Here is a 12,735-nt window from a genome sequence, read left to right on the forward strand (position 1 = left end):
CCTCTAACCCTAACCCTAACCCTAACCCTAACCCTAACCCTAACCCTAACCCTAACCCTAACCCTAACCCTAACCCTAACCCTAACCCTAACCCTAACCCTAACCCTAACCCTAACCATCAGCGCTATCGCGCTGCACCTACCGTGCGCACCGCCTCCGGCGGACAGTGCTCCTTACCCCAACGTACCGCGCTGCCGCGCGACCTGCCGTTAGCGGACTTTCACGGGTTCGCCCACCCACCCCAAAAACGCTCCTTTTAACCCTGCTACTGCTTTTGACCGAATCCAACGAAAAAGTACACTGTGTGACGGCGCACTGTCCTATACTGTATCGTTTTCTTACGTTCTTTTATCTTCCTATGTTATAACCCTCAGCGCTAGCGCGCTACACCTACCGTGCGCGCCTCCGGCGGAATTACAACCTTACCTTGCCCTTCTTGATCCTCCTTTATATATCACTTAGCCTCCTCTCGATCCCTAATCCAGTCTTATCTTATCTCTCTAACTTAATACCACTAGCTGTTATTCTTTACCCTTAGTCTAATATAATTAGCGGTTATTCCCTACTTCTCTAATCTAATAATATCAGCGGTTAACCATTCTTTACCCCTAGTCCAGTAAAATTAGCCGTTATTTCTTACCTTTAATCTACTATAATTAGCGGTTTTTTCTTACTCTTACTATAACCCTTTTATTCTTTCTTTTCTTATTAACTCTATATCTCTCTTATCCTTCTATATTATTTCCTACTTCTCATTCTTTACTTCCCTTTATCTATTACTCTATTATAGCCCTAACCCTTCTACCTCTCTATAACCCTAACCCTTTAACCTTCCCTATAGCCCTAACCTTAAGCCCCTTATATCTTTAAATCTATCTTATGCCACTTTTACTTATATAAACCCTTATTTACTAAATCCCTTTTCTCCTATTTTCTCTTATCTTTTATATCATATCTTACTTTACTTGATCTTTCTTCTTTTCTAATTTACTATAGTAAATACAACCTTAATCTAGTACTTTATACCTTATCTATATATTTATTTTCTTACCTATAGTTACTCAATATACCTCTAATCTCTCAAGTATTCTTTACAATCTAATTACTTTGTAACCTATTTCTTATTCTATATATAAACTTATATCAGTTGATATATTAATTACCTATTCATTTCTTGTTTTTATATTTCACTTTCAATCTATTCCTTACATATATACCATGATATCTTTCCTATAATCCTTTTTATGCTAATATACTCTCTACTATAGCCGTTTTTCTTTCTTACTAATATACTGCACAATCTCATCCCACACTGCAAGCCCGTTCGTCATCGATAACCCATACATCGGCCTCATCCGCTTAATCCACTCGCGGTATACCTGCTCATCCATACAATCTACCCCAAACCTATCACGCACTAGCTCCCGAACCGTTTCACTAACCCTCACCATCATCACCACCGGTAATATCCTATTACGGTAGCTACACTTACCCTGCACTCGTCCCACGCTACACCAGTTATACGGCAGACCGCACTCCCAGCAGCACTCGTAGTCTGCAAACCGTAGTCTTGCCTGCCATCGATCAAAATCCTTCTGCTTTAGCAGCTTGCAGTCCTTCCGCTCATGCTCTATCCTCCCTTTATTTTCCTCCTTTGCCCCGTGTATGTGCCACTTAACAAAGCATACCGAGCATCCTACCTCCCGCACTCGATCTAGCCAGCTATACAGCCTCGTCATCCGCCGGCTCTCCTCCTGCACGCTCTCCTTCAGTCGGTTAACCACCAGAACCCTTCCTTCTTCCCTATCTTCTCCGCCATTCACCTTATCAGTTTCCCTTAAGCACCGATCACAGTATTCTGCCCGCATATCGCTACAACAAAGCTCAATCCCATCAAAAATCGCCCAAGCACGAACCGCCGACAGCCCTCACCCTTTATAAACAATTCAACTGCCTCACGGTTCATGTGATCAATATCACTGCCGAACTCGTTTGCCCAGCCCGCCCTTCCATCTGTCACAATCACCGAGTCTACAACCTCACCTCTCTGTCGACCGCCTCTACCTGTCTGCTGAACAAAGTCGACTAGTCCAAACGGCGGTCCCGCATGAATTACACCAACGATGCCCCTGATGTCGACACCGGTCCCCAGTCCAGTCGTTGCCGCAATCCACCGCTGACCGTCCCGCCCATCGACCCAGTCTTGCACTGCACTAACTCGTGCTTCCCGCGTTAGCTTGCTGTGATACGCTTTGCAGCCAACCATCGCAGCTATTGCCTCACACTGCTTGATCGAGCGGCAGTATACCACTCCGCGTTGTGCTGTCTCCATTCGCTCCTCGATCGCCTTCATTGCAGCTACCACTCCGTCCTCTATTGCCGTCTTCCCCGGCCTTACCTGCTTCACTCGGTACCGAATATTCACCCTCATCGTCGGAGCTCGGATGATTGTTGCGTCCTGTGCCAGCATTCGCTCCCGGAACCAATCCTCCATCGACACCGGCAGCGTCGCAGTAAGCATCACCAGCGGGCACCCGAACCGGTGCAGCCCCGTTAGCAGCCCTAGCCGCTCTCGGTAGCTGACGTCCATGATAGCGGTGTGACACTCGTCAAAGAACACCCTTTCCAGCAACCCTCGACCCCGAATGCTCTCGACGTATGCGGTGAATCCTTCGCTCACGGCCACATCGGCACTGACCACTACCAACCGCGCGTCCCGCTGCCGTTCATCCCTCTCTTGATCGATATCGTTTCTCCATTCCATGCAATCGATGCCGAGCTCGCGTGCCCTTGAAACCAAGTCCTGCACAAGAGATACAAACGGGACAACCACAATACTGACCGGTCCTCCACCCGTGCCTCGTTCGTCTTCCATAAAAGCCGGCAGCATAAATAAAATGCTTTTGCCACCGCCTGTCGGCAGCACCACGATAAGCAACTCGCTCCGGATGCCGTCATTCTCTAGTCGCATAATCCGGTACATGCCATCGCGCTGCTGCGCCGTCTTCCATCCTGCGTCTTCGCCTAGCATACGCTTCAGCCCAGCATCTATCTCTGCATCCTCATAGCGGGGGCCAAGTCGCCATCCAGCGGGAGTCTCGGTGAAGTTGCCTGCTGATAGCGGTTATGTGTTAGTTATAATAAGCTTATTCTTACGCCCTACCCTATAGCGCCACTCCCCCATCTTTTCTGTACCAGCACCAATTGTAATCTATCCCAATAATTCCGGCGTATTATGTATATACATAATAGCAGAGTAAATGCTACTATACGTACCTCTCGGTCTATAGCAAGCCTTTGCCTCTTTGCTGATCTGTCGACTACCGGCATAATATCGTCGTCATGAGCCCGGCGTTTCCTGTCACCGAAATCACCATCAGTTCGGGCCAGAAATTCATGCCACAGACGGCTGATCTCCCGGAAATTTGACAACATCTCCGGCTGCAACTGACTCGGAAATTGAAGATTGACGGCATAGTGATTCCGTGCGATTCGACTTCCGTGTGTCGCTTGGATGTCCCATACATACTCAACTTTCGGTCGTCGGTGTGCTTCTCCAGTTAACGGATCGGCCGCCTCGTCGTCGCTGTCCGCCACGGCGGCTTCCAGTTCAACTTGCTGAACAATTAATCCCTTGATTCGACGACCCATCTCAATAGCTACATGCCGGTAGCTTGAAACAGTTAGCTGAACCCCAATCTGTACACCTGTGACAAGCGCGAGCTGCTTGCTCAGCTTTGCCGTGTCCCAGATCCCCTTCTCGGCCGACTTCCATAGCCACGGGCTGATCGCTTCGGACGGGCCTCGAATGCCAGAGAGCCGATGCAGCACCTTCTCAAACGGCAGCAGCCATGCGACATATGCCACCATCATCAAGCTTGGGCCCTCAGGCAAGAAACGCGCTACCTTTCGGCCTTGCTTGCCATTCAATCCCTTGCTTTTGTCCCGGTCTGTGATGAGCACCACCTGCCCGTCAAAGACAAACACGTTCTTCGGCAGCTGATCGGTATCGCAGTGCTTCAGCGTTGACACCTCCGGACCTCGCCCGGGCTGCCCTCCCCATACATGCACAACCGGGAACATACTTGACCGGAACTGCCGCAGCCAGCCAAGATACTCATCCATCGCCCGTTTACGGCACTCGACCCGACTACCGCCGTTCCCTGCATCGACGATCTTCCACAGCGTCGTGCCCAACAGCCTCGTTAACTTCTCTGCACCCGGCTTGAGCCATGCATTCTTCCGGTTCGTCGCAAATGACCGCCCTGGGCCCTCAAACACCAAGCTATCGGCGATGTCCTGTAGCCGTATTGTTTCGCGGATCTGACTCCATTGTCCGTCCATAAGCTTGTCGAGCCAGCCCTCCGCTTCTCGCACGAATGCCTGTGCTGCCCGTTGAAAGCTGTTTACGGTGATCTTGTCGCCCAGATAGTTGAGCGTCATGCCATTACTGTCCCATAGCACCCGCGCTTGCCCACCTTCCTGATTACGGTAGCCCCTCCCGTACGTCATCCACTGGATAATAGCACTGAACGGTGTATACGAGCCGGTTGCGAGCCAGTCGCGATGACCCTTCTGGAACCGATCGATAGCCGCAAAGCTCGTGTCGCAATTCGAGTCGTCGGAGTCGTACGGGTCGTCCTCAAAGAAGTGCTCTAGCATCAGAATCCGCCCGCACCATAAGAAACCGGCGAGAAACCGGGTATGTGTGTGGGACGGTACCCACGTGCCATCCTCCTTGACACCCAGTACAGCCGTGAAGTGGAGCAGCGGGTTGTAGTACTGCTTCTTCCCAAGCTTCTGCTTAATCGACTTGATGCAGAAGTCGAAGACAGCCTCATCAAGTGCCTCCTTATCGGGGTCTTCTTCTTCTTCTTCTTCTTCTTCTCCCTCTCCTCTATCCCCTTCTCTGCTGCCCTTCGTGACCTGCTGCTGCCCCTGCCTCTTCTTCTTGTCGACAACAGTATCAAGTCGCTGGACGATGTCAGCCAGGGAATTCCACTGCTCTTCCGTAAATCGGATACCGTGCTCTGCCTTGGCCCCATCGCGCCCAAGCGCCTGAATCCGGACGCAATAGCACAAGTACCGCTGCCAGCACGCACTGTACCTGTCCATCGTATCTGACTGCTGCTTTCGGCCGAACGGGGTCGATACCGGCTTGGTCGGGTCAATGCTGCCGAGCCACTCGAGCGTTTCGTCCGGCACCCTATCCAGCCTCTCCATACAACGGCCAAGCTCGCGCCGGAAACTCTCGGTCAGCTCACGTAGCCTCTGGTTCGCTTCACGGCGCTCGCGGGGCCACATCCGCTGCTCGACTGCGGCAGAAGCCGGTGATAGCCCCGCCTGGTACAGCGTCGGTTTGTCCCTCTGCTGCAAGTGCGCCGACCATTTCATAAACTGCACCCATCTCGACTCGGTGTCGACTCCGCCTGGTGCCTCTACCTGACGTTGCCGTTCCGTCTCTGCCTTCTTTAGATCCTTCTCACATGCCCGGACGGTCTGCGGTAGTAGAGCATCCCCAGCAGTTACGCCATCGTCAGCGCGTTCAGTGGCCGGATCGCCATCGGCGTCGGTGGTTTCGGCGCCCCGCGCTGGGTTGACGATCCAGTACCTTGCATGCGGGGCTTTGCGCAGTGACTGAAGCATTACGTACTCCCGTCCGCGCTTACCTTCCACCTGCGTTCTGTGTCTGTTGCGGGTCTCGTGTGTAGAAAAGTTCGACTTGTTGCGGGTCAGAAAGCGACAGCCCCCGGCCCTACAGCTAAACCCCTTATATGTCCTCAGCCCGGGGATCGGCGCGCTTCCATCTGGTGGCAGTTGTATGTTCTCGTCTGCTGGATCCTGCAGTGTCCGGGGGCGCCACCCCGACGACGAGAACGATGCTGCGAATGCAATTACCGCCTGTAGCTGCTCTCCAACAGTTTTGTGGCAGTTGCGGTAGTGGTGCTCTACCTTATCGACCTCGGGTTTGATAGCTGCCTCGCAGATCAGACAAAGCAGGACATCAAGCTGCTCGCAAAGCTGAATTATCTGGTCCACTGTATTATTTTTCATGGTTGTACGTAGTGGTGAGTGAACGGTGCTGCCGCTGATATAAAACGCACAATTCAAATCTGGCTGCGTCTGGATGATGATACTGTTGTTATTTAGTATCATGATAATGCCTACTGATATAAATATATCTGGCTTAATGTAAATAGACTTGCTTTTGTTATTGCTACAGTGATATGTAAACTCTATTTTTAAATTACTAATTACGATTTACCTGTATGTAAAGAATTGATTGAACTCTTCCCTCCCCTCGTTGTTTTCTGGGCCTGTTATTGGTATTTGGTGTTAGTTCCCTGTCAACTTGGGGTTGGGGTTCGTCTGTTTTCGACCCAATCACCGTTGTTGTCCTGGGGGAACGTTGTCCTGAGGGAATGGCCCGTGCACGACCCGCAACCGCCATACAATCTCGCTAACCCCAAGTGTTTGTTCAGCCAGAACAACACCCGGACTAGAGACCAGGTCAGAATCATCACATCCAATCATTTTTATGATCAATAGAGGTAATTTCTCTTGAGTAGCTATATATTTAGGCTGACTTTCGTGTAAGTGAAGTTGATGAGTTTTGGTGGAACTTTTTTTTATTTTGCCTGGCGAAAGAGGGGTGGTGGCGAAAGAGGGGTTGTGGATGGTACCTACCTAAACACGGTGGCTTGTCCACCTCCATTCGTATGGCAACAAATAGTTCACCATCATATTCCCCTCATCAATACCGGTTGTCGACGATCTGAACTTACACTATCTACCTAAGAAACGCCAGTACGCGCTGAACACCGCACGTTCCTATTTCGTATCCACCATGGAAAAAAACCATAGACTGTGAAGAAACCATAGTCTTTACTCCCACTTCGGTAAGTTTAACCCGCAGTAGCTTGCAGAGTGGCTTGGAATTATTTGAACTATTCTACAACTGAATTAAGGACGTGCAGGCAAGTGAGAGTTTCTGTAAAAGGAGGAAGAAATCAACTTCTACCGCCAGGTCAGTCTCTACCTATAGGGACGATAGACGTGGGAGATGTGTACCGAGGACAAGAAGCGAAAATGTCGTAAAAGACGACAAATATTCTCACCAGAAAATGAGAATTGAGCATGCGCAAGATAGGAATCCGTCAGACAAGTGCGAGGCTACGGTTGAAGTTCTGGCACTTGAACTCCAACAGAGGGACGATATGCCTCAGATGAAAATCGTTCCTCGCCTTAAAGAAGCAGAAGAAGGTCGTTTAAAATGCGACCAAAGTTCAAATTCTCCGACATATCACAACGAACACACTCCGAAAGTCGCGAACAACAACACAGGAAGCATACCTGTACAATCACATGACAGCCTCCATGCAAGGCCGGTGTCCAAGAAGACTGTGGTAACCTTGGATGATATTTCGGAGCATAAGATTCCTGAAGCATCTCTGTCAGTCAGGGAAAAGTCTCCCAAAACTTCCAAGTCCAAGAACGAAATGACAAAGAAAGATGTGGTCTTATCGTCGATCACTACAAAAGCGACCTCACTACCCGGGATCAAGTCTTTTCAGCCAGACGTGCTCATGGGTCAGAAAAGAAAACATGATATCCAGGGCCGTCTCTCAGGTGTCAGTCTTAGAGAGCTCCACGAGCGATCGCTTCAACCCCGGTTTACGTAACACCCACCTACCGGTAGTTATAGGAGGTTGTTACAGTGCCGAGACAGCTCTCTGACCGGTAGTTCGGTCATCCAGTTAGCCGGTCTCATCCGGTTAGCCGGTCTCATTTTCACCAATATTCAACACATGGGGTCAAGGGTTCAGCAACCTCCTCGGGAAGCGTTGGAGTCCACAGTCTCATATCAAGCTTTGAGATCACACTTTCCGGGTTAAAAGGAGCAAGCCCAGCTCCTCTAAAAACCCCTTTGATATTTTTTTCAGTTATAGTGGCTTGGAAGGCGGCGTAGAAAGCGGGAAAGAACTCGGTCTTCGAAATATAGGCTATAGAACATCTGATCCGACGCTCTATTTCTCTACCATATGTCTTCTTTAGTGGCCCAAAACACCCGACATCAAGAGGCTGGAGTAGATGAGACGCATGAGCCGGAATATACATGACGACCCTAACATAATCTCAGCGTAATAGCACTCAATCCCTTATCCGTTTCATGCAGTTCTTTCAGCCTCTGGGCGATGACACCAAGTCCATGTCATCTCGGTAGGTTTCTTTCAATACGATACTTGTCCGAATAAGCTAAAGGTATCTCCTCCACACCAACGTCACGCTTAGTAAAGCTGATATCCCTATATTACAACTCCAACCACCACTCACTCACAACAATGAAAACCCTATGAAAATGCAAACTGCATAACTTCTTCTCCCAAAGCCTCCTCAACCATAGCCAGTCTAGCTTGCCAGCCGGGTTCCATAAAACGAGACATAATCATCAATCGTTTCGCCGCCGTATCAATCCCCATCTTCTCTTTCATGACCTCGGCCTTCTCGGCTTCAAGCTGCCCAATCCTCTTGGTAGCCAACGCAATCTTGCTATCGGTTTTGAAAAGCCCAGAAGTACTCTTGTCAAGTTGGCTTTTGACTACGGTATATACCTCTTCATGTTCGAGAACCGTTCGTCTTCGTTTATCCAGGAACGTGCAAAGTTCGTTATCCCCAGCATATTTGTTGTAGAGATCTTCCAGGTCCCTGAGCAACTTTTTCTCGGTGGTCATTGATTTCTCTACATCCTTGAGCGCGTCTTGGGCTTTTTCCTGCTCCTTTGCTTGCTCGTTCTTTTGTAAGTCTGAGGCTGCGCTCAACTGTGATGAGTCGGCAGTGTTCGTCATTGATGGATGTTAAAAGTTCTTCGAAGCTCTTGATATGAGGAAATAAGGCAGCCGAAGCGGCCTTCAAGCTTGATCTGAATCCGTCTCCGGTGGGCTGAAAGGAAGTTAGTTCAGGATGACCGCATCGGATTCACTGTATTTGTAAATGTTACTTACAAGAAGAGCGTTCCAATCCAATGACCCAGTCACCTGTGAACTTGGACATTGAATGCCAGCAGTCTTTTGACTTTTGGTTGAAGGGGCTGTGAGTGATTCTGAACTGCTCGCCGCTGTCCGGTTGATGAAGTTGTTGGTGGATGTAAATGTGTTTACTGGCGATGACGGAGCAGGGCGCTTGTTAGCCCCAGCAGGGGCGATGGGACGAGGTGTCCATGGTTGACTGCCTCCTAGGTGGGAGTATAGAGATGCCTGAGGAGTCGCATTGATAGACGCCGATGGTCGGTGGTTCGGTTGCTGCTGAAAGCTCTGGGAGGCCTGAGAAGTAGTGCCGGTACAACGAGACAGTGCTGGCTGCGAGCTGGCTTGTGCGCGAGGAGTCGAGAAGCTTTGAGAACTCGTTGTGGACATTGATGGCTGGCTACTTGATCGTTGGTCAGGCTGTCGCGCGCTCTGGGAGGTGGGTAGAGATGCTGATGATTGTGCGCGAAGCTGTACAGAGTTCTGAGCCGCGGTTACTGATCCCTGGCTGTCTGGTTGTTGCGGAGGGCGCGTAGTGCCCTGTGGGGTTGTCGCAGGAAAAGACACGGGAGTCTGAGGATTGCCCGGAACAGATGACGCTGTTTGCTTGAGCGGTTGCACACCAGATCGTTGAGCACCCTGGGTGTTCTGAGAAGCAGAGGTGAGAGACGCCGTCGTTTGGGAGCTTGGTGGTTCGCGTGGCTGCGTCGAGCTTTGAAAAGCCCGTGGAGTTGTAGCAGCAGAAGATGCCGAAGCTTGTTCATCTGGTCCCTCTGGACGGCGAATAGAGCTCTGGGGGGTATCATGAACCAAGCGAGATGGTGGTTGAAAGCCGTGCCGAGGGCAAGCGCTTGACTCGGCTGCGTTGGAGCCGGAGCTGGAGGCGACAGGACTGCCCCTGGATTGCCCATTGGTTATAGCGAGCCCAGACCTAGGATTGGCCGCCATGGTATCCTCCATAGGCTCATCATCCTGGATATTACCGATGTCTCTGCTTCGCGACCAAAGGTCTCGTTTATGAGGGACGCTCTCTTCCTCTTCGACAGTCAAGTCAGGATCTTCTTCAGTCTCTTCTTCATTTTTGCCTCCGTATTTGCTGAGATCTTCTCGAGAGCCTAGCGCGATAATCTCATCAACCGGTTCAGAGTTTGCCTTGGTTCCGTCACTATCCGCAGTCCGATCATCATCATCCGCACGTCCATTCCATCGCCGTGTTTGTTTAGTATCAATCCCCATCCCACGTAACCACTTTCGCACCTTTGCTATATCTAGCTCACGAAGTCGCGGGCGATCTGAGCGCGGATGGCTAGTAGCGAAAACCTTCAATCTATGGCGCACCTCGTCGAGCTCCACGTTCTCAGCAGCCACTACCAGAGACACCAACGTAGAAAGGCTCTCGATAAGTCGAACACCCCAAGTCTCAGGTACAAAACCTTTGCAGAACTCAGTTGGCCACATGCCACATGCTTGATGAATGCGCTGCGCTGCGTGTAACGCTCGCTGGGTTGGATAATCTGGTGATGATGAGGCGCGGTTCAGTGACGGCCTACCGCGTTTGCGCGCAGATGGAGTCATGATTAAGTAATAAAAAAAATGAAAGTTTAAAATAGCATCGGTTGTCAAGGTTGTAGTCATTTAAGCGACTATGTCGGGTTAGAAGTTAGAACAATTTAGCGTAGCCACAGGTCCTCTGAGATCCGTTCTCCCGGGCATAATAAACACTACTACTACTGCTGACCTTCAACCCCAGACGGAACTACTTATTAGCAGGGTAGGGAATCAATCCACAACTTCCACGGTTGGGGGCTCGTGGATTGATATGTGGATTGACGTGGACGCTAGTCATAGGGATGAGTACCCTGATATATTTCGTTAATATTTTCTATGTATCTCTGCGCAAACACTAACAGATCTAACCATGCAAAACAGCGGACGCGTTGTGACACGTCGCGACGCGCTATAACGCCTGAACCCAATTGTCTCCTCCTTTACTCGATTCATGCGGTCGGTGAACCTTCAACTTCGAGATAGCAGACTTACCTCTTGACCCTGAACTACCGCCAACAACAAGGGGCATACCGAGGTCCCTCGGCGTTCTCTGAATCCAGACCCCGAAGTCCGCCAGCCTTCTACTTGGGCACCGACAAGTGATGAGGAGCGGAGAATCTTCCGCGTCTGGAAGGGATGGCCTGGAGCGCCAGGAGTAAGGCAATAGAAAGTGTCGGCGACGGGTTCCCGAATTGTCCAATTAGGAAATCCGAGTTAATGTGACAGGGGTCTTCCATATTATGGACATCAATCCACAAAGCCGGATAATGACGTGGATGGATTGATTCCCTACCCTGCCTATCATGGGCTTTTTGTAAAATGAGGATTGACACGAAGGATACAGAGTAAGTATGTAGGCTAGGGCCCTATGAGATCGGCTTTCCCGTGTCACAGCCTGAGTCTGAGCCCGAACCTGAACCTGATCCTGGGGGCGTTATAGCTATATATATGAGAATGCAGTGTAAGCGAGGGACCCTGGCCGTGTCATCCCGGGCGTGATAAACTCTCTCCCTCTCGCTACCCTGCCTATTAGGGCGACAGTTGAATCAACAAGGGAGAATGCACATTTGCCATGTCAAGAAGCTTCTCGCTACCGTTGACCCCAAGACCCGTCGGAGATATGTAAGGCGACAGATATGATTGGCAATACTTGCAAGAAAACGCTTCTTACGGGCCACATAGAGAAGTAGTATCAGTGCCGTCATTGCAATTACGTAACAGCTAAAAAACCCGTCGCATCAGCCGTAAGTATTATGGGGTGAAATAGCCAGCACTTCCGTTTCACATTGCCGATACAGGAGGGAGCAGCTTTCAAAATCTCGACAAAAACAAACCGATGCTATTTAGACAGACAGAGCCGTCAATCGGTTCGTTAGGCTTTGCCATGCGTCGATTTCAACGCTTGGCCGTCTGCGAATGATGCTAACTTCTCGCTGGAATCAGCAAACCAGCTCAGCGCATCGTCCTGGTTCGCATCTTGGGCCACCCCTTCGGGATATTGCTCGACAAACATCTGGGCTCAGTGTAGTGGAATCAGGGGTTGCACGTGGCGCAAAAGGATCCGTGCACCCGTGCACGGATCCACCAGAAGTGCTAGTGTAGTGTCGTGGATTTGAACCCTGCTCCTAGCTTCTGGCTTTCGCTTCTTCTCCTTTCCTTTTCTTCTTCTTTTTTTTCTTCTTCTTTTTTTTTTTTTTGTTATCGCCACTTCTTCTTTCTGAATTGTGCCTTTCCTCTCTCTGCCTTCTTTTCGTCATATCCTTGTTGACGTTGACCTCTGAGCTTTCTCGTCTGCGTACCCACCTTCACGCATTGATGCATCCAGTACGCATGGTGTGCTTCGCTGTAATGTCATGTGAGCTAACGACAAAGCTAAAAGTGACTAGCGGCCGATGTGGACACAAAGCGGTCAAGACCACGCCAAGTTAGACCGAAGCTAGGCACGTTCCGCCAGTGTCCAGGACTGCTTATCCGAAATATTTCGGCGGTGCACCTGTCGGCCGGTACTGGATTGCTGACCCTTTCGAATAATTCTTGGCCAGTCTCTTAGCCGAAATTGACGACAGGCAGGGATGAATTGTCATTTGTCGGGACCGCATCACTTCCACGTAGACCAGTCTGTCTTTGAACGAACGATGTCCCAGGCAGGAGCCCAAAACATGGT

The 12,735-nt window shown here is 50.2% G+C and overlaps 4 protein-coding genes across 4 annotated transcripts; 1 reads left to right on the plus strand and 3 right to left on the minus strand.

Moving 5' to 3' along the window:
- Positions 1–1,837: 1,837 nt before the first annotated feature.
- Positions 1,838–6,054, minus strand: FPOAC1_003936 (uncharacterized protein; the record flags this gene model as incomplete). Its single annotated transcript, XM_044848491.1, has 6 exons — positions 1,838–2,223; positions 2,399–2,579; positions 2,843–3,114; positions 3,157–3,211; positions 3,277–5,676; positions 5,953–6,054. The coding sequence occupies 6 exons, from the start codon at positions 6,052–6,054 to the stop codon at positions 1,838–1,840; spliced, it is 3,396 nt and encodes a 1,131-aa protein (XP_044707200.1).
- A 1,070-nt stretch (positions 6,055–7,124) lies between these two features.
- On the plus strand, positions 7,125–7,682 carry FPOAC1_003937 (uncharacterized protein; the record flags this gene model as incomplete). Its single annotated transcript, XM_044848492.1, has 1 exon — positions 7,125–7,682. One exon carries the CDS (start codon positions 7,125–7,127, stop codon positions 7,680–7,682), a length of 558 nt encoding a protein of 185 aa, XP_044707201.1.
- A 669-nt stretch (positions 7,683–8,351) lies between these two features.
- On the minus strand, positions 8,352–8,846 carry FPOAC1_003938 (uncharacterized protein; the record flags this gene model as incomplete). The annotated part of the gene is made up of 1 exon (XM_044848493.1): positions 8,352–8,846. The coding sequence occupies one exon, from the start codon at positions 8,844–8,846 to the stop codon at positions 8,352–8,354; it is 495 nt and encodes a 164-aa protein (XP_044707202.1).
- A 105-nt stretch (positions 8,847–8,951) lies between these two features.
- Positions 8,952–10,598, minus strand: FPOAC1_003939 (uncharacterized protein; the record flags this gene model as incomplete). Its single annotated transcript, XM_044848494.1, has 1 exon — positions 8,952–10,598. One exon carries the CDS (start codon positions 10,596–10,598, stop codon positions 8,952–8,954), a length of 1,647 nt encoding a protein of 548 aa, XP_044707203.1.
- Positions 10,599–12,735: the final 2,137 nt, after the last annotated feature.

This window comes from Fusarium poae, chromosome 2 (genome assembly GCF_019609905.1).
Source record: "Fusarium poae strain DAOMC 252244 chromosome 2, whole genome shotgun sequence".
Lineage (NCBI taxonomy): Eukaryota > Fungi > Ascomycota > Sordariomycetes > Hypocreales > Nectriaceae > Fusarium > Fusarium poae.